Genomic DNA, 23057 nt, shown 5'->3' with positions numbered 1-23057 from the left:
AGAAAACACAGACAAAACTGCTTGTAACTTCCTGTAGGAATGTCGTAGCAACATGAAACAAAAACCTCTATGTAGGTCTCACTTAGACCTACATTTCCTACACTGACACCCTTCAGCAAAAATCAACAGGAAGTTGGCAATTCTCCCTTCAAAACAAAAGTTTTGTAAAAACAGTCACTTTTGACTCTTTGAGCTGTAATTTGACCCCCTTTACATGCTTCAAAACTCATCAAACTGGACACACACATCAAGACTGGCGAAAATTGCGATCTAATAAAAAAGCAAACCCCAAAACTCAAAATTGCGCTGTAGCGCCCCCTAGGAATCAAACAGACAAAACTGCTCCTAGGAAGAAAACACAGACAAAACTGCCTGTAACTTCCAGTAGGAATGTCGTAGAGACATGAAACAAAAACCTCTATGTATATTGACAACCCCCAGCAAAAATCAACAGGAAGTTTGCAATTCTCCCTTCAAAATAAAAGTTGGGTCAAAAACAGTCACCTTTTTTTTTAAACATTATCTCCTCTGAGCGCGTTTGTCGTGTCGGCTTCAAACTAGCACAGAAGAGAGATTGAACCCTTCTGATTAAAAGTTGACAAAAGAGTTCTAATTACTGCTCCGGTTTGGATTTTATGTGCCGTCAAAGTCAAAATTGCGCTCTAGCGTCACCTAGGAAAAAACACAGACAAAACTGCTTGTAACTTCCTGTAGGAATGTCGTAGAGACATGAAACAAAAACCTCTATGTAGGTCTCACTTAGACCTACATTTCCTACACTGACACCCTTCAGCAAAAATCAACAGGAAGTTGGCAATTCTCCCTTCAAAACAAAAGTTTTGTAAAAACAGTCACTTTTGACTCTTTGAGCTGTAATTTGACCCCCTTTACATGCTTCAAAACTCATCAAACTGGACACACACATCAAGACTGGCGAAAATTGCGATCTAATAAAAAAGCAAACCCCAAAACTCAAAATTGCGCTGTAGCGCCCCCTAGGAATCAAACAGACAAAACTGCTCCTAGGAAGAAAACACAGACAAAACTGCCTGTAACTTCCAGTAGGAATGTCGTAGAGACATGAAACAAAAACCTCTATGTATATTGACAACCCCCAGCAAAAATCAACAGGAAGTTTGCAATTCTCCCTTCAAAATAAAAGTTGGGTCAAAAACAGTCACCTTTTTTTTTTTAAACATTATCTCCTCTGAGCGCGTTTGTCGTGTCGGCTTCAAACTAGCACAGAAGAGAGATTGAACCCTTCTGATTAAAAGTTGACAAAAGAGTTCTAATTACTGCTCCGGTTTGGATTTTATGTGCCGTCAAAGTCGGTCCCGTCCATCGCTGCTTGCAGCTTTAATTTTACTTGTTTTGGAAAGTCTTGACAAGCCACATTTTTTTGTTCTATTGGCAAATAATTTTGCTTAGTTCAAATAAAATACCCCTCATTTTTGTATTTTTTATTCTTGTTTTTGAACTTTTTGCAGGGCACAATGCCATGTCTGGAGTCTTTTAGTCCGTCCTACCCTCGGTGATGGCTCCTTTCAGCAATGTCTCCCCCTGCTGGAGATCCGAGGCATCACCCCGTAACAGCAGTTTGGAGCGAGAAGCCGCGTCCTCCAGACCCGCGACAGTGTCCGCCATGTCTGCAAAAAGCTGCAGCTTCTCAGAAAGTGCCTGGACGATGACGGCATCCTTCTGGCTCAACCGTTCTAGAAACAACAAATGTAACATTTTAAATCACAACATATAAACAATACTCTTTAACATAACCTGATAATTGTAGTACAACAGCCCACATATTTGCAGCGTTATTGATGCAACACACGATGCTCTAGTATTGTGTCCTAAGCCTTAGGCAATGGTTGTAAACGTGTTGTCATTGACGTGTACTATTTTAAGGCAGGTACATCTCTAACCAAAGAAAGGCATTCTGACTGAAAAAGAAAGATGATTCCATAATTTCAATAATTTTATTTAGAAACTAAAAATACATGCAAAAATTTAGGGCTATCAAATGTAACTTGTGATTACAAAAAATATTGCATGAATCATGTATAAAGACTATAATTGCATCTGCCTCACATGCTCCTTTACCTTAACTGCAGACAGTTGGTGTGTTGTTATACGGTCAGTGATCATGCACACGCCAGTGCAAAACGTGGGTGGGGAGAATCCTATTGGTTGTTTCAAAATACACGCCCACTGGATTTTAGATAAAACCAGGGTCGTTTTCATGTATTGCAGCAATACATTTTCTTATCATTGAAGCACAACAAGTTTAAAATAGTATCTATAAGCAAAAAAAATGCTTCATCAACAACATATACTGACTGGATTAATATACCTTTTTTTAAGTTAATTTCAATGATGCAATTCATTTAATGTAATATACATATATATTTCTACATGCATATAAATATTTTTAATTATGAAACATGTTTAATAAAACATTTATTTAAATTACCTTAAAAAAAACTTAAATTATTCCAATTAATTTCCCATTATATATATATATATATATATATATATATATATATATATATATATATATATATATGTCTTAATAAGGTTATCCAAAAAATAGTGCTCGATACCGTAGTAGAGCGCAATATATGTATGTGTGGGAAAAAAAATCACAAGACTACTTCATCTCTACAGGCCTGTTTCATGAGGGGGGGGTACCCTCAATCATCAGGAGATTTTAATGGGAGCATTCGCATACCATGGTTTATATAGGGCACAGAGTGGGTGGGTACAGGCTGGCCTAGGGGCGTGGTGATTGGCTCATGTGCTACCTAGGAGGTGTTTCCGTCTATGGCGGCATGCTGTTACAATTTCGCTGCGCTTGTTGAGGGATGACAGGTCTGGACGGTAAATAAAAAAAGAACAGAAAACGAAACGACATCATCTGGTACAACCCCCCATACAGCAAAAACGTCTCAACTAACATTGGACACAAATTCCTCAATCTGATTGACAAACACTTTCCCAAAGACAACACCCTAAGAAAAGTATTCAACAAGAACAACATTAAATTGAGATACAGCTGTATGAACAATATACGACAAATCATCTCAAACCACAACAAAACAATTGCAAATGAGCCGTCGGCCCCCGGACAGAGCGACTCCAAAACCAACAAAGGTTGCAACTCTCGAAAGAAACCTGATTGCCCTCTCAACGGGGGGTGCTTACAAACATCAGTTGTCTACCAATCTAAGGTAACACGCAAGGACATTAACACATCCGACACATATGTAGGATTAACTGAGGGAGAGTTCAAAACCAGATGGAACAATCACAAGGCTTCTTTCAGGAACCAAAACCTGCGGAATACCACAGAACTCAGCAAACACATCTGGGACCTCAAAGACAATAATGTTGAATATTCAATAACATGGCAAATTCTTGCATCCAGCACACCTTACAATAGTGGTAATAAAAGATGCAACCTATGCTTGAAAGAGAAACTGTTTATTATTTACCGTCCAGACCTGTCATCCCTCAACAAGCGCAGCGAAATTGTAACAGCATGCCGCCATAGACGGAAACACCTCCTAGGTAACACATGAGCCAATCACCACGCCCCTAGGCCAGCCTGTACCCACCCACTCTGTGCCCTATATAAACCATGGTATGCGAATGCTCCCATTAAAATCTCCTGACGATTGAGGGTACCCCCCCTCATGAAACAGGCCTGTAGAGATGAAATAGTCTTGTGATTTTTTTTCCCCACACATACATACATATATATATATATATATATATATATATATATATATATATATATATATATATATATATATATATATATAATGGGAAATTAATTGGAATAATTTAAGTTTTTTTTAAGGTAATTTAAATAAATGTATATATATATATATATATATATATATATATATATATATATATATATATATATATAAGGGGAAATTAATTGGAATAATTTAAGTTTTTTTTAAAGGTAATTTAAATAAATGTTTTATTAAACATGTTTCATAATTAAAAATATTCATATGCATGTAGAAATATATATGTATATTACATTAAATGAATTGCATCATTGAAATTAACTTAAAAAAAGGTATATAAATCCAGTCAGTATATGTTGTTGATGAAGCATTTTTTTTGCTTATAGATACTATTTTAAACTTGTTGTGCTTCAATGATAAGAAAATGTATCGCTGCAATACATGAAAACGACCCTGGTTTTATCTAAAATCCAGTGGGCGTGTATTTTGAAACAACCAATAGGATTCTCCCCACCCACGTTTTGCACTGCCGTGTGCATGATCACTGACCGTATATATATATATATATATATATATATATATATATATATATAAATAAAATGGGAAATTAATTGGAATAATTTAAGTTTTTTTTAAGGTAATTTAAATAAATGTTTTATTAAACATGTTTCATAATTAAAAATATTTATATTCTTTTTATATTAGAGATGTCCGATAATGGCTTTTTTGCCGATATCCCATATTCCGATATTGTCCAACTCTTAATTACCGATTCCGATATCAAGCGATACCGATATATACAGTGGTGGAATGAACACATTATTATGCCTAATTTTGTTGTGATGCCCCGCTGGATGCATTAAACAATGCAACAAGGTTTTCCAAAATAAATCAACTCAAGTTATGGGAAAAAAAATGCCAACATGGCACTGCCATATTTATTATTGAAGTCACAAAGTGCATAATTTTTTTTAACATGCCTCAAAAAGAGCAGCTTGGAATTTGGGACATGCTCTCCCTGAGAGAGCATGAGGAGGTTGAGGTGGGCGGGGTTGGGGGTGTATATTGTAGCGTCCCGTAAGAGTTAGTGCTGCAAGGGGTTCTGGGTATTTGTTCTGTTGTGTTTATGTTGTGTTACGGTGCGGATGTTCTCCCGAAATGTGTTTGTCATTCTTGTTTGGTGTGGGTTCACAGTGTGGCGCATATTTGTAACAGTGTTAAAGTTGTTTATACGGCTACCCTCAGTGTGACATGTATGGTTGTTGACCAAGTATGCGTTGCATCCACTTGTGTGTGTAAAAAGCCGTAGATATTAAGTGACTGGGCCGGCACGCAAAGACAGTGCCTGTAAGGTTTATTGGCGCTCTGTACTTCTCCCTACGTCCGTGTACCGCTCCCTCCGTACAGCGGCGTTTTAAAAAGTCTTAAATTTTACTTTTTGAAACCGATACCGATAATTTCCGATATTACATTTTAAAGCATTTATCGGCCGATAATATCGGCAGTCCGATATTATCGGACATCTCTAATATATATACAGTACAGGCCAAAAGTTTGGACACACCTTCTCTTTCAATGTGTTTTCTTTATTTTCATGACTATTTACATTGTAGATTGTCACATCAAAACTATGAATGAACACATGTGGAGTTATGGACTTAACAAAAAAAGGTGAAATAACTGAAAACATGTTTTATATTCTAGTTTCTTCAAAATAGCCACCCTTTGCTCTGATTACTGCTTTGCTGCACACTCTTGGCATTCTCTCCATGAGCTTCAAGCACACCTGTGAAGTGAAAACCATTTGAGGTGACTACCTCTTGAAGCTCATGGAGAGAATGCCAAGAGTGTGCAAAGTTGTAATCAGAGCAGAGGGTGGCTATTTTGAAGAAACTAGAATATAAAACATGTTTTCAGTTATTTCCCCTTTTTTTGTTAAGTACATAACTCCACATGTGTTCATTCATAGTTTTGATGTGACAATCTACAATGTAAATAGTCATGACGATAAAGAAAACCCATTGAATGAGAAGGTGTGTCCAAACTTTTGGCCTGTGCTGTGTGTGTGTGTATGTGTGTGTGTATATATATATTAGAGATGCGCGGTTTGCGGACACAACCGCGGAGTCCGCGGATTATCCGCGGGTCGGGCGGTTGAAATAAAAAAAAATTAGATTTTATCCGCGGGTCGGGTCGGGCGGTTGAAATAAAAAAAAAAATTAGATTTTATCCGCGGGTCGGGTCGGGCGGTTGAAATAAAAAAAAAATTAGATTTTATCCGCGGGTCGGGTCGGGCGGTTGAAATGAAAAAAAATTAGATTTTAAATAGATTCAGGCGGGTGGCAGTTAAACCAATTGGGAAATATATATACATAGTTAAATGTTGTTACCCACATACGAAAAACGAGCAGGCACCTGCAGCATATGCCACAACAGAAGAAGAAAAAAAAAAGAGATGGACACTTTTACGGAGCGGAGAAGGGACGCCTCGCCGGGGTCCGGGACCGAGGCCCCTTCCCCCGAGAGGGCCCCACCGGGAGCCGTAGCTGAGGTGATCCGCGAGAAGGGCCCAACGCACGTCCAGGGTCACCACCGCACCGACACCCCGCCTCGTCCGCCTTCGCCACGGCCGGCGTCACGCGCAGCAGGTAAGCAGCTTACCTGCCCGCCACCCCCGTGGCCGGGGGCTCGTAACAGGGGTCACTCCGCGCGCTCCGCCCGCGCAGCTTACCTGCCCGCCACCCCCGTTGCCGGGGGCGCGTAACAGGGGTCACTCCGCGCGCAGTGCGCTCACGAAAGGGGTGGGGCTCACCCTGGTGAGCCGAGTGGGCCACTTTTGGTAAGCAGAACTGGCGCTGCGGGATGAACCGAACGCCGGGTTAAGGCGCCCGATGCCGACGCTCATCAGACCCCAGAAAAGGTGTTGGTTGATATAGACAGCAGGACGGTGGCCATGGAAGTCGGAACCCGCTAAGGAGTGTGTAACAACTAGAGATGCGCGGATAGGCAATTATTTCATCCGCAACCGCATCAGAAAGTCGTCAACCATCCGCCATCCACCCGATGTAACATTTGATCAGAACCGCATCCGCCCGCCATCCGCCCACACCCGCCCGTTGTTATATATCTAATATAGACGATGCAAGGCATTAGTGAGGTTATAAAGCTTTTGCCTGTTAAAGAAAGGAGACTGATCCAATGCAGCACAGACATTTGCGTGCCACGCTGTCACGACCCAGACGCACACCAGTGCGCAATCATATGGGAGCCGCGCTGAGCGCACCTCCAAGCGCGTCTCGCTGCCGGCGACGGCCGGGTATGGGCCCAACGCTCCAGCGCCATCCATTTTCAGGGCTAGTTGATTCGGCAGGTGGGTTGTTACACACTCCTTAGCGGGTTCCGACGTCCATGGCCACCGTCCTAGCTGCTGTCTATATCAACCAGGGTGAGCCCCACCCCTTTCGTGAGCGCACTGCGCGCGGAGTGACCCCTTTTACGCGCCCCGGCAACAGGGGTGGCGGGCAGGTAAGCTGCGCGGGCGGAGCGCGCGGAGTGAACCCTGTTACGAGCCCCCGGCCACGGGGGTGGCGGGCAGGTAAGCTGCTTACCTGCTGCGCGTGACGCCGGCCTCGGCGAAGGCGGACGAGGCGGGGTGTCGGTGCGGTGGGCGCGGTGGTGACCCTGGACGTGCGTCGGGCCCTTCTCGCGGATCGCCTCAGCTACGGCTCCCGGTGGGGCCCTCTCGGGGGAAGGGGCCTCGGTCCCGGACCCCGGCGAGGCGTCGGGGGCCTTCTCCGCTCCGTAAAAGTGTCCATCTCTTTTTTTTTTTTTCTTCTGTTGTGGCATATGCTGCAGGTGCCTGCTCGTTTTTCGTATGTGGGTAACAACATTTAACTATGTATATATATTTCCGAATTGGTTTAACTGCCACCCGCCTGAATCTATTTAAAATCTAATTTTTTTTTATTTCAACCAAGTACAACCCATTTATCATTTATTTATTTATAACCGCCCGACCCGACCCGCGGATAAAATCTAATCTCATCCGCCCGATCCGCAGATAATCCGCGGACTCCGCGGTTGTGCCCGCAAACCGCGCATCTCTAGTAACAACCCACCTGTCGAATCAACTAGCCCTGAAAATGGATGGCGCTGGCGCGTCGGGCCCATACCCGGCCGTCGCCGGGCGCGAGCCCGGGTGGAGCCGCCGGGGGTGCGAGGGACATCGCACCTCCACGCGCTTGGAGGTGCGCTCAGCGCGGCTCCCAGATGATTGCGCACTGGTGTGCGTCTGGGCCGTGACAGCGTGGCACGCATTGAATGTCTCTGCTACATTGGATCAGTCTCCTTTCTTTAACAGGCAAAAGCTTTATAACCTCACTAATGCCTTGCATCATCTATATTAGATATATAACAACGGGCGGGTGGCGGATGGCGGGCGGGTGCGGTTTTGATTAAATGTTAGATCGGGTGGATGGCGGATGGTTGACGACTTTTGTGATGCGGTTGCGGATGAAATAATTGCCTATCCGCCCATCTCTAATATATATATATAAATATTTTAAAAAATGTATAAAGAAAAATACCCCAATACTTGGACAAAGGGGAATTAAAAAAAAGTTGTACTTGAATGCATGTCATTTATTTGCTCAAAACTTGGTACCAGTATTATCTGAAGTATCGTCTGTGTGTATTTCAAGTGAAACTAGCCAGCGAGCACACCTCACTCATTTTTGCACTGACATATGCATTGACCTGATCAATGAGCTTACAACAACACACCTTTCAGGTAACTATTTGTGGTTAAGGTAAAGGAGCATGCATATACAGACAAAATTAATTGTGTGACTAATATGTTTTCACACATTATTTGTGATTAATTACATGAGTTATGTGTTCAGCCCTTATGTTTTAAATATCAAGTACTGCCTGGAGTTGACCCATTTGCAGAGGTGGGTAGAGTAGCCATTGTACTCAAGTAAGAGTACTGTTACTTTAGAGATTTATTACTCAAGTAAAAGTAAGGAGTAGTCACCCAAATATTTACTTGAGTAAAAGTAAAAAGTATGTTGTGAAAAAACTACTCAAGTACTGAGTAACTGATGAGTAACATACACACACATATCATATATATATATATATATATATATATATATATATATATATATATATATATATATATATATATATACACACACACACACATATATATATACACATATATATATATATATATATATATATATATATATATATACACACACACACACACATATATATACACATATATATATATATATATATATATACATACATTGATATATACAGTATATAATTTATATTTATTCATTTTGCCGTTTTTGTTTACATGTTAAAGGTGTTTTAATGAATATATATGCATGTTTAACACATATAGATTCCTTTCTTTCATGAAAACAAGAATATAAGTTGGTGTATTACCTGATTCTGATGACTTGCATTGATTGTAATCAGACAGTAGTGCTGATAACGTCCACGTTTTCAAATGGAGGAGAAAAAAAGTTCCTCCTTTCTGTCTAATACCACATGAAAGTGGTTGGTTTTTGGCATCTTGTTTGTCCAGCTTCCATATTCGTTTTTATACACTTTACAAGAAATACATTGGCGGCAAACTCCGTAGCTTGCTAGCTTGTTTGCGCTGGCTTTCGGAGACTCTTATTTTGAAAGCGCAGGCGCGATGGAGCAGCACTTTTATTGTGAAGACAGGAACTGTGCAGTCAGTCTTTAGGCTTTTGACGGGATGTACGGTTGAAATAAAAAAGGGTCTTTTTTCCTTCACACTTTTGATTGATTGATTGGAACTTTTATTATTAAATTGCACAGTACAGTATATATTCCGTATAATTAACCATTAACTGGTAACACCCGAATAAGTTTTTCAACTTGTTTAAGTCAGGTCATGTGACCCCTGGCTCTGTTTGATTGGTCCAACGTCACCAGTGACTGCATCTGATTGGTGGAACGGAGTGAACGTCACCAGTGACTGTATTTGTTGAAACGCAGGCACTATGAAGGTCTGTCTGACAGACCAAAACAAACAAAGCGTGCATTAACAGATCGATAAAAATTAGTAGCGAGTAGCGAGCTGAATGTAGATAAAAGTAGCGGAGTAAAAGTAGCGTTTCTTCTCTATAAATATACTCAAGTAAAAGTAAAAGTATGTTGCATTAAAACTACTCTTAGAAGTACAATTTATCCCAAAAATTACTCAAGTAGATGTAACGGAGTAAATGTAGCGCGTTACTACCCACCTCTGCCCATTTGAGAACCAGTAGCTTAAGGACTGAGCTATTGCATCGTAGAGTAGCACAGTAATAGTCTTAATAGTGGGTTAGTTTGTACATTATGCACATGAATGCACAGAAATTCATTTCCGGGCTGCTGAAAACTACTATAAAATACAAAAGTTGCAGTCAGCCTGACCAGCAGGAGCAGAATTATCACCCCCTAGTGGCTGAGTAGATGTACAGCATACTTTCCAGACTTCCAAAATACTGGCATCATTACCTTGAAATTCTTTAAACCTGGAAGCTCGCGCCTCTTCCTCCTCACTGAACAGCCTCTCCTCGGTATGAGGACAGCTGTAAGGGACAGAACATAAACCATCAGTTCCTGTCTTCATCTAAAGCGTGTCGCAGCACTGCTACCTATCAACAGCCTGCCGTATGAGTGTCATCCACGTGTTTCTCTCCTCCTTGGAGGCCGTGTGGATCTCGTACATCTCCGGCTCGTTGGAGGAAGCGCAGATCAGAAACATGGCTCGTTCTTCGTGGGCCACCTCTCTCACAATCAGCTTCTGAAGCGAGATGACCGACGGCTTGTTGTCCTGAAGGAGGGAAAAGAGAACCCTGAAGCCGACACTCGTGACGGCTCAAAACGATACGGACGCATCGATGCCTTACGAGACGCAAGGAGTGATACTGCGTCCTTTGACGCGCGTGTCACTTTAAGAATATAAACACTGTGACCGATACAAGTGCTGTGTCATTTGACTATGAAGCGCCAAACTATGTTTATCAGGAAGTGCCTCTTTTGATGACAGTTTGAAAGCATGCAAAGTATATATATATATATATATTAAAGTTAAAGTACCAATGATTGTCTCACACACACTAGGTGTGGCGAAATTATTCTCTGCATTTGACCCATCACCCTTGATCACCCCCTGGGAGGTGAGGGGAGCAGTGGGCAGCAGCGGCGGCCGTGCCCGGGAATCATTTTTGGTGATTTAACCCCCAATTCCAACCCTTGAGTGTCAAGCAGAGAGGTAATGGCTCCCATTTTTATAGTCTTTGGTATGACTCGGCCAGGGTTTGAACTCACAACCTACCGATCTCAGGGCGGACACTCTAACCACAATATATATATATATACATATACAGTTCATATATATATATATATATATATATATATATATATATATATATATATACACAGTTCATATATATATATATATATATATATATATATATATACATACACATATACAGTTCATATATATATATATATATATATATATATATATTATATATATACACACACATTTGTATGTACTTATATACATAAATATATATATATATATATATATATATATATATATATATATATATACATACCTGCCAACTTTTGAAATCAGAAAAACCTAGTAGCCAGGGTCCAAGGGCCGCAGGCCCTGGTAGGTCCAGGACAAAGTCCTGGTGGGGGGTTCAGGCTTCGCCCCCCGACGCAAAATGATTATTAGCATTCAGACAGGTTAAAATGTTGCTAAAACCATCACTTTTCTATCAGTCACAGTGACTTTTCAAAACAAAAATATTACAGCAAAAATCATATGGGTTGATTGACATGTTTATTCTGTAAGCTAACTTCAATAGTTTGAAATTATTTTGACAGTTAATGCCAGTTATCCTGTCAACCTTTCACAAGACTTCAATTTGTTGATTGAAAGTATAAACACTTTTTACAGTAAACAAATGGTAAAAGAGAACTAAACAATTCCATTAAAAAAAAAATTGGTGTCATTATTAACTTTCTGTCCAAGCTTGTATAATCTACTGCCTTGTTCAATTGGAAAAAATATTCTGTGCCTAAAATTCACATTTCTATCACAATTATCATACTGTAAACATGGTAAGCTAACTTCATTAAAATGAATAGTCCTGTCAATAGCATGGAATTACAATTCAAATGTCGTTTTTTTGTAAGCCTTTCAAAAGAATTCAAAATATGAAAAATTAATGAAAATTAATTGAAGCCATCAGACACTTGAAAAGTGGCACATCACATCTCTAATGTAATCATTTGAACTTTTCAACAGAAATAGCACTGCAAAAATATTAAGGACATACTTCTGTATTTTGGTAGTTATGCTGTCAACATTTAACAAGATTTCTTCAACTTGGACTTGAAAGCATAAATAGTATAAACACTTTTAACAGTATAACAGTACTAAACAATTCCAATAGATAACATTGGTGTCATTACCTTTTTGTGGCTAAAATCCAAATTTATTCTATCAGATTGATCATACTGTAAAAATGATATGGTAACTTTATGATAAGTTTACTTCATTAAAATGTAATTCAATAGCATCATAAATAAAACTTCGGCATTTATCACATCCAAAGAATCTGTTTGGGTGACGAAAAACGTTGAAAGTTTTCCACTTGTATCGCTAGCAACGGCATTAGACTTGTGTTTTTTTGTCCCAACGTGGTCTTTTACATCGCTAATTCCTCCGTGTCCGATCGAAAAATCTTGTCTGCACAAGGTGCAATTCGCGTAGTTTTCACCCTTTTTGGAACGGATAATTATTCCTGGATAGGCTTTTGAATATTCTTCACGGAATGACTGCAGTTTTCTTTTCGGTTTAAGACTCGTTTGCGATTTTTCTCCGGCTGATTCCATGATCGTTCGCTCGTTTGGAAACAATGGCAACTGGTGCCTCGTGCTTGGCAGCGGTGCTATAAATAGCCTCGCGCATGGCATTCGGAATGGCTCGATAGGAAGTTACGGGAAGCAGTGTCGATTGTCATTGTTGTTACGCGATTTCGTGAATAAAACTTTTTTTAAATATTTTTTTTAATTAATGAAAAACCGTATTTTTTATCATTGCAACCGTAACCCGGAATAGGTTGATGAAAACCGTACTAATTACGGGAAAACCGGAGTAGTTGGCAGGTATGTATATACATACACACACACACATATATACACAAATGTGTGTGTACATATAATAATATCATGGTTATATAATGAATAACTATTATAATTGAATACTAAAAGTATGTGAAAGTTCAACTCCTACCTTGTTTACTTCCGTGATGACCTCTTTAAAGTTTTTAATCAATTAAGCAGCTAAAAAGCCAAACATGGGTAAGTGTGGAGAGAGTGATTTGCATTTTTCCCAATCATGCCTTGCAATTAAAAAATGTTTATGGTGATGGGACTTCACAATACCACAATGTTTAGTGAGCAGGTTGTGTTATTTGTGACCATGCGTGTTGACGTTTTGTGCTGGTTGAATTTTTATTCTGCACCATGACTAGGGAAGGTTGTTTGGATTAGGTCATATAAGTCAATGCTGTGCTTGAAAAGTCATCAAAGGAAACATCATGGTCACTGACCTGACAAGACAGACAATTTGCCACCTGTCAGACTCCTGGGTATTTAAAATTAATAAAACCAACACCCCTCACGGCCAGATTGATTATTGAAATTAAACTCCCGCCGGCCGGCCGTTTGGACACCAATAATCTAAATGAAACTAAAACAAGCAAGATAATCAATTTGATGATCGCCAAATAAGATCTTCTACTTTTCCTGTTTACTATTTGGCTCACTGACCAGTTTCCTATTTCTTTCTGCACAGCTATCCATTAAAAAAAAATTAACAATTATAATTGCTGACTATTAAGACTATTTACTCGTCAAATGCAGTTACTTCTTACTCCAATAGATGGCAGATGACCATTTTCAAACAGCAACACTGTATCAGTGCAGTGTCAACACGGCTGGCGAGTGTGCCACACGCTCACTGAGGCGTCAACTCTTCATGACACGTGGAGTATGCTAACTCACCACTGTAGCAAACACGTATCTCTGATCCTTCTCTTGCAGCAGCAGTAACACATCTGAGAGGAGAACAGCCAGAATATCTGCAAGGGGAAACAAATAGCACTAACAATTAGATTGCACACTCGTGTCAATTGACATTACACTATTTTTTCATTTTTTGTGCAGCTCTAATTTAAATTAAAGTCTACTCAACGAGCTGAATCACAAACGAATGTTGTCATTTTACTAAAGGACGTAGCCGTCAACATTTGCATTTCTAAATATGGGCAATTTCCCTGGAAAATGGGTAAAAATAAAGGATTTTTATTTTCATCATGAATCACCATTAAGTTAAAGAGGTTTCTAGACTGTTGGAAAACCATTTCAGGTGACTACCCCTTGAAGCTCGCCGGACCGGTACTTTTTAGAGGCAGTATAGTACAGAACATGATTCATAAGTATCGCGGTACTATACTGATACCAGTATACCGTACAACCCTGCTCCAATCTAAACTTACATAAACACATTATTGTGTGGGAAACCCCGACATTCAGTGATTGATAAATACTAAGGAATATGACATGGAGGTGTTTTTATAATGCGTTGAAGGACCGCTGAACAGAGTAGGATGCCACAACGCCTGCTAGAACACCCCATATGTGTGTATGTATATATATATATATATATATACATACATATATATATATATATATATATATATATATATATATATATATATATATATATATATATATATATTTATATATATATATATATATATATATATATATATATATATGTACCGTATTTTCCGCACTATAAGGCGCACCTAAAAACCACAAATTTTCTCAAAAGCTGACAGTGCGCCTTATAACCCGGTGCGCTTTATATATGGATAAATATTAAGATTCATTTTCATAAAGTTTCGGTCTCGCAACTTCGGTAAACAGCCGCCATCTTTTTTCCCGGTAGAACAGGAAGCGCTTCTTCTTCTACGCAAGCAACCGCCAAGGTAAGCACCCGCCCCCATAGAACAGGAAGCGCTACTTCTTCTACTGTAAGCAACCACCCGCCCGCGTAGAAGAAGAAAAAGCGCGCGGATATCACCGTACGTTTCATTTCCTTTGTGTGTTTACATCTGTAAAGACCACAAAATGGCTCCTACTAAGCGACAAGGATCCGGTTCATGAAAAGACGCAATCTCTCCATCCGCACACGGATTACTATTTCACAGCAACTGATATTCCTGTGAACCGCACCGTGGATACAACGGGAGCACGTACGGTGAATATTCGCACCACAGGGAATGAGAAGTCATCCTTCACTGTGGTTCTAGCTTGCCATGCTAATGGCCAGAAACTTCCACCCATGGTGATATTCAAAAGGAAGACCTTGCCAAAAGAGACCTTTCCAGCCGGCGTCATCATAAAAGCTAACTCGAAGGGATGGATGAAGAAAAGATGAGCGAGTGCTTAAGGTAAGTTTAAGTTTACGCGAAGAGGCCGGGTGGCTTTTTTCACGCAGCTCTGTCCATGTTGATATACGTATGTTTGTGATTGCACATTTGCGTACATTTTGGGAGTGAACAGAGTTGTTAGAACGCTGGTTTTTAATATATTATTAAAGTTTGACTGACCCATCTGACTGTTTTTTTGACATTCCTTTAGCGCAGTTAGATGCGGCTTACAACACCGGGCGGCTTATAGGTGGACAAAGTTTTGAAATATGCCGTTCATTGAAGGCGCGGCTTATAACCCAGGGCGCCTTATGGTGCGGAAAATACGGTATGTGTGGGGAAAAAAATCACAAGACTACTTCATCTCTACAGGCCTGTTTCAGGATGTGTTAATGTCCTTGCGTGTTACCTTAGATTGGTAAAGCAAGGACATTAACACATCCGACACATATGTAGGATTAACCGAGGGAGAGTTTAAAACCAGATGGAACAATCACAAGGCTTCTTTCAGGAACCAAAACCTGTGGAATACCACAGAACTCAGCAAACACATTTGGGACCTCAAAGACAATAATGTTGAATATTCAATAACATGGCAAATTCTTGCATCCAGCACACCTTACAATAGTGGTAATAAAAGATGCAACCTATGCTTGAAAGAAAAACTGTTTATTATTTACCGTCCAGACCTGTCATCCCTCAACAAGCGCAGCGAAATTGTATCAGCATGCCGCCACAGACGGAAACACCTCCTAGGTAACACATGAGCCAATCACCACGCCCCTACGCCAGCCTGTACCTACCCACTCTGTGCCCTATATAAACCATGGTATGTGAATGCTTCCATTAAAATCTCCTGATGATTGAGGGAACCCCTCATGAAACAGGCCTGTAGAGATGAAGTAGTCTTGTGATTTTTTTCCCCACACATACATATATTGCGCTCTACTACGGTATCGAGCACTATTTTTTGGATAACCTTATTAAGACATATATATATATATATATATATATATATATATATATATATATATATATATATATATATATATATATATATATATATATATATATGTATGTATGCATGTATATGTATGTATATATACATATATTAGAGATGCGCGGTTTGCGGGCACAACCGCGGATCGGGCGGATGAAATTAAAAAAAATTAGATTTTATCCGCGGGTTGGGTCGGGTCGGGTGGTTGAAATAAAAAAAAATTAGATTTTAAATAGATTCAGGCGGGTGGCAGTTAAACCGATTGGGAAATATATATACATAGTTAAATGTTGTTACCCACATACGAAAAACGAGCAGGCACCTGCAGCATATGCCACAACAGAAGAAAAAAAAAAAAAGAAATGGACACTTTTACGGAGCGGAGAAGGGACGCCTCGCCGGGGTCCGGGACCGAGGCCCCTTCCCCCGAGAGGGCCCCACCGGGAGCCGTAGCTGAGGCGATCCGCGAGAAGGGCACGACGCACGTCCAGGGTCACCACCGCGCCCACCGCACCGACACCCCGCCTCGTCCGCCTTCGCCGCGGCCGGCGTCACGCGCAGCAGGTAAGCAGCTTACCTGCCCGCCACCCCCGTGGCCGGGGGCTCGTAACAGGGGTCACTCCGCGCGCTCCGCCCGCGCAGCTTACCTGCCCGCCACCCCTGTTGCCGGGGGCGCGTAACAGGGGTCACTCCGCGCGCAGTGCGCTCACGAAAGGGGTGGGGCTCACCCTGGTTGATATAGACAGCAGCTAGGACGGTGGCCATGGAAGTCGGAACCCGCTAAGGAGTGTGTAACAACCCACCTGCCGAATCAACTAGCCCTGAAAATGGATGGCACTGGAGCGTCGGGCCCATATACCCGGCCGTCGCCGGCAGCGAGACGCGCTTGGAGGTGCGCTCAGCGCGGCTCCCATATGATTGCGCACTGGTGTGCGTCTGGGTCGTGACAGCGTGGCACGCGAATGTCTGTGCTGCATTGGATCAGTCTCCTTTCTTTAACAGGCAAAAGCTTTATAACCTCACTAATGCCTTGCATCGTCAATATTAGATATATAACAACGGGCGGGTGCGGGCGAATGCGGTTCTGATCAAATGTTAGATCGGGTGGATTGCGGATGGTTGACGACTTTCTGATGCGGTTGCGGATGAAATAATTGCCTATCCGCGCATCTCTAATATATATATATATATATATATGTGTGTATGTATATGTATATGTATATATATATATATATATATATATATATGTGTGTGTATGTATATGTATATGTGTATATATATATTTTTTTTATATATATGCATATGTATGGATATATGCATGTGTGTGGATATATATCTTCTTTCTTACTATTTATATTACTATATTATTGTGTATGCACCTTAGGGGATCTGCTCCAATTTTGTTGTTCTTTGAACCTGTTCACTGTAATAATGACAATAAAATTATATTCTATTCTATTCCTATCAGTGACTCCTAAAAAAACACAAAACATGCTAAAGAGTGGTATTTCTATCAGTGGGTTTTTTTTTTTTAGTTATTTGAACAAATCTAAAGATTTCAGTGTTTGTGTAAGTACTTTTTGAGTACATTCAACAATACTTCTCTGTTGCGGGTCCCAAACTCTGGAACCATCTCCCTCTCCATGTGAGACAGGCCCCTTCTTTGGCTACTTTTAAGACCCTTCTTAAAACCCATTTTTATTCACTGGCTTTTAACCCAGCATGAGACTTTAAACTGTTTTTAACTGGTTTTTTATCCAACAAATTGTTCTCAGGGTAATTAGGGCCCGCAATGGGCCATAAGGACCTATTGTTATTGTAACGTTTTATTATTCTTTATTCTTCCGCCGCCACAACAAACTGTAATTTGACCCACTTAACATGCTTCAAAACTCACCATATTTGACCCACACATCAGGACCTGCGAAAATTACCTTTTAAAAAAAAAAAAAAACCCCAAAACTCAAAATTGCGCTCTAGCGCCCCCTAGGAAAAAAATAAAACTAGACTGCCTATATCTCCCACTAGGAAGATCGGAGAGACATGAAACAAAAACCTGTATGTAGGTTTGACTTAGACCTAGTTTTCATAATTGTATATCCTCGGGCAAGAATCAACAGGAAGTTGGCAATTCCCCCTTCAAGACAAAAAAGTACTAAAAACAGTCACTTTTGCCTCTTTGAGCTGTATTTTGACCCCCTTAACATGCTTCAAAACTCACCGAACTGAACGCACACATCAGGACTGGCAAGAATTGCGATCTAATAAAGAAACCTAACCCCAAATTTAAAAATTGCGCTCTACAGCAATTTTTGAATAAAACGGAGAAAAAACTGCTCCTCGGAAGAAAAAAACTACAAAACTGCCTGTAACTCCCACTGGGAAGGTCGGAGAGACATGAAACAAAAACCTCTATGTAGGTCTCACTTAAACCTACATTTCATAAATTGACAACCCCCCAGCAATAATCAACAGGAAGTTTGCTATTCCCCCTTCAAAACAATTTTTTTTTAAAAACCGGTCACCTTCCTTCAAAAACGAACTCCTCTGAGCGCGTTTGTCGTTTCGCCTTCAAACTAACACAGGAGAGAGATTGAACCCTTGTGATTACAACAACATAAGCGGTTTTGATTTTATGAGCCTTCAAAGAACCGCTGCGCTGATGATGCTGCGCTGCTGTTTTTGTAAGATGGCTGCTTACAAGCAGGATGCACCAGCGTGCCCACACAATGCAGACAAGGTAGGTACACTAGACAAAAGTATTGGGACACTTAAGCCGAAAAATGGACAAAAGTATTGGGACACTTGGGACTACAACTTCACAAAAGTATTGGGACACTTACGACTACAAGTAGACAACAGTATTGGGACACTTAGGACTACAACTGGACAAAAGTATTGGGACACTTAGGACTACCACTGGACAAAAGTATTGGGACACTTACACTGGCCAAAAGTATTGGGACACTTAGGACTACAACTTCACAAAAGTATTGGGACACTTAGGACTACAACTGGGCAAAAGTATTGGGACACTTACGACTGCCACTGGACAAAAGTATTGGGACACTTAGGACAACAACTTGACAAAAGTATTGGGACACTTAGGACTACAACTGGACAAAAGTATTGGGACACTTAGGACTACCACTGGACAAAAGTATTGGGACACCTACACTGGCCAAAAGCATTGGGACACTTGGGACTTAAACTTGACAAAAGTATTGGGACACTTAGGACTAGCACCTGCCAAATACGCGGGCCCGAACAACGCTGCTTGCAGCTTTAATTTGTATTTGCTTTTTCAATGTGTATTTTACTTCTGTTTGAAATGTTATTTTTTAGTCTGTCCTTTGCCTCTATTTCTTTGTGGTGTGCAGCCCTTTGTTCTTCAACTGTGGTTGTTTTTAAAGGGCTTTATAAATAAAGTTGGTATGGTATGGTATGGTATGGTAATACCGCGATAATAATAACCATGATCATTTTGGTCACAATAATCGTGATATAAAATGATATCGTAACATCCCTATTTGCAGAATGTATCTGCCCTGGTAATCATGTAAGATTATTATTATTATTTTTTTTTTTTTAATTGCTTTATACTTCTTACCTTTGAGCCTGCCAGAAGCAGCTTTCCAGTTGACCGTCCCTTCATGCAGTAGCCGTCGCCGACCTTGTGCCAAGTCCTCCCGGCGAAACACCCGGCCATCTTTGATTTTCCCCAGCGCCTTCGGCTCCATCTTGTTGTGGATGTCGCGAAGGCGACACGTCTTCTCGTGCAGATTCACCAAGGCGTCCACTTGAACAATAGTGTCTTTAATTAAGCCGAGTGCTCGGGTCAGCTCCGTGTGCTCCTCAGTACCAACTAAAAAAAAAGAAATCAATCTTAGTGAACACACAACAGTTTAATTTTATGAATAAATACAATAAATCAGGGGTGTCCAAACTTATACCACTGAGGGCCGTACACCATTTCAATATTTTTTATTTTCAAAATTAATACAATATATAGACTTTTTTAACCTTTAGGGCTCCGCTCAAGTTTGGTCCTGGGGACCTGAAAGTGTCTCAGTCATAAAAAATTTTAAAAAAAGTCACATATTATTAGGAAGGGAGTCCTTATGCAATGGGACATAAGGACCTATTGTATTTGTAAGGTTTTATTCTTTATTCTTTATTCTTCCGCCGCCACATTAAACTGTAATTTGACCCACTTAACATGCTTCAAAACTCACCATATTTGACCCACACATCAGGACCTGCGAAAATTGCCTTTTTTTAAAAAAAACGAACCACAAAACTCAAAATTGCGCTCTAGCGCCCCCTAGGAAAAAAAAAAAACTAGACTGCCTGTAACTCCCACTAGGAAGGTCGGAGAGACATTAAACAAAAACCTCTATGTAGGTCTGACTTAGACCTACATTTCATAATAGTACATTGTCGGGCTAAAATCAACAGGAAGTTGGCAATTCCCCCTTCAAGACAAAAAAGTACTAAAAACAGTAACTTTTGCCTCTTTTAACACGCTTCAAAACTCACCAAACTGAACGCACACATCAGGACTGGCAAAAATTGCGATCTAATAAAAAAAACCTAACCCCAAATTTAAAAATTGCGCTCTAGAGCAATTTTTGAATAAAACGGAGAAAAAACTGCTCCTCGGAAGAAAAAAATGACAAAACTGCCTGTAACTCCCACTGGGAAGGTCGGAGAGACATGAAACAAAAACCTCTCCGTAGGTCTTACTTAGACCTACATTTCATAGATTGACAACTCCCAGCAAAAATCAACAGGAAGTTTGCTATTCCCCCTTCAAAACAAATTTTTTGTAAAAACCGGTCACCTTCCTTCAAAAACGAACTCCTCTGAGCGCGTTTGTCGTTTCGCCTTCAAACTAACACAGGAGAGAGATTGAACCCTTGTGATTACAATGACGGAAGCGCTTTTTATCTAACTGCTCCGGTTTTGATTTTATGACCCTTCAAAGACCCGCTGCGCTGATGCTGCTGTTTTTTTTAAGATGGCTGCTTAAAAGCAGGAAGCACCAACGTGCCCACACAATGCAGACAAGGTAGGTACACTAGACAAAAGTCTTGGGACACTTCAGACTAAAAGTAGACAAAAGTATTGGGACACTTAGGACTAGCACCTGCCAAATACGCGGGCCCGACCAATGCTGCTTGCAGCTTTAATTGTTATTTTTGTTGTTGTTCAACGTTTACATTTCTAGATCAACTCGATCTGTCTCCATGTTTTATGGGTTTTGTGGCAAAACCCTGTTTTTATGGCAAAAACACAAAATATACAATATTCCCCCGCCCCCAAGCAAATTCAAAGTGGAATTTTAGATTTGAAGTAATTGGCGCCTTAAATAGGTCAATACTTCAATAATTAAAATTGGGGATTCGAAAGGGCCCCGCTCATAAAGGTGTAAAAAATAAGTCAAATAGATATATTTTTACATTTCAACCCATAAGTCTCTAGATCACAGGTGTCAAACTCAAGGCCCGGGGGCCAGATGTGGCCCGCCATTTCATCTTATTTGGCCCTGGAAAGCCTGGAAATAATATTTAACAATAAAGTACTGTAACTTTTCCTACTAAATGTATTTTCTTTCTATTTCGGGAGAGAAAAATTTAATCGCAAATGATGTTAACTTAAATCTTCTCTAATTATGCAAATATATATGATCTAACATTCAAACCATTTTCAAATAGAAATAAATACTAATAATAATGATTTCAAAGCAAGCTATCCATCCAATTGTGCAATGTAAAAGTAGCAATAGATTTCATGGTAAAATTGTGAAACTTACTGTGGTTTTTACAGCATTTTTCTCTAAATGAAAAAAAACCAGTACTTTTTCTACTGTAATAAACTGTGGTGCTGTTTTGGCATTTACAGTAATACGCCCAAAAATCTACAGTTGTTGATTTGTGGTAAAAAAAACAAAAAAAAACTAACTGGCTGCTCAGGTACCAAAATGTTACTGTACAATTGCAGTCTTTTTATTTACAGTAAAAAAAAACTAATTTTTCAGTAAAATTCTGGCAACTGAGCTGCCTTTTTTTACCATAAAAACAGCAGTGCTGTTTTTCCATTTACAGTAATATACACTACATTTTGAGGTGAAATTATTGCAACTTACCATATATATATTTTTTAAATCTACTAATAAAATGCATTAAAAAATGGTGTAATACCGTATTTTCCGCACTATTAGCCGCACCTAAAAACCACAAATTTACTCAAAAGCTGACAGTGCGGCTTATAACCCGGTGCGCTTTATATATGGATTAATATTCAGATTCATTTTCATAAAGTTTCGGTCTCGCAACTACGGTAAACAGCCGCCATCTTTTTTCCCCGTAGAAGAGGAAGTGCTTCTTCTTCTACGCAAGCAACCGCCAAGGTAAGCACCCGCCCCCATAGAACAGGAAGTGCTTCTTCTTCTACTGTAAGCAACCACCCGCCCCGGTAGAAGAAGAAGAAGCGCGCGGATATTACGTTTCATTTCCTTTGTGTGTTTACATCTGTAAAGACCACAAAATGGCTCCTACTAAGCGACAGGTTTCTGGTTCATGAAAAGACGCAATCTCTCCATCCGCACACAGACTACTATTTCACAGCAACTGCCTAAAGACTTTCAAGAAAAGCTGGCTACTTTCCGTGCATATTGTAAAAACAAGATAGCTGAAAAAAAGATCCGGCCAGAGAACATTATCAACATGGACGAGGTTCCACTGACTT

The 23057-nt window shown here is 40.2% G+C and overlaps 1 protein-coding gene across 7 annotated transcripts in view; it reads right to left on the bottom strand.

The window, feature by feature from the left end:
- Window positions 1-23057, bottom strand: part of arhgef18b (rho/rac guanine nucleotide exchange factor (GEF) 18b) — a 224702-nt gene that overhangs the window by 62946 nt on the left and 138699 nt on the right. For all 7 annotated transcript variants that reach the window (XM_061976196.1, XM_061976189.1, XM_061976191.1 and 4 more), the window contains 5 exons: window positions 19918-20172; window positions 13875-13951; window positions 10442-10620; window positions 10302-10375; window positions 1527-1712 (listed from right to left, as the gene is read on the bottom strand). In XM_061976196.1, the coding sequence (XP_061832180.1) occupies window positions 1527-1712; window positions 10302-10375; window positions 10442-10620; window positions 13875-13951; window positions 19918-20172 (771 nt within the window). The remainder of the gene's footprint in view (window positions 1-1526; window positions 1713-10301; window positions 10376-10441; window positions 10621-13874; window positions 13952-19917; window positions 20173-23057) is intronic.

Source organism: Nerophis lumbriciformis, linkage group LG14, assembly GCF_033978685.3.
Source record: "Nerophis lumbriciformis linkage group LG14, RoL_Nlum_v2.1, whole genome shotgun sequence".
In the NCBI taxonomy this organism is placed as follows: Eukaryota; Metazoa; Chordata; class Actinopteri; order Syngnathiformes; family Syngnathidae; genus Nerophis; species Nerophis lumbriciformis.
This window is presented reverse-complemented; position numbering and strand designations above follow the sequence as displayed.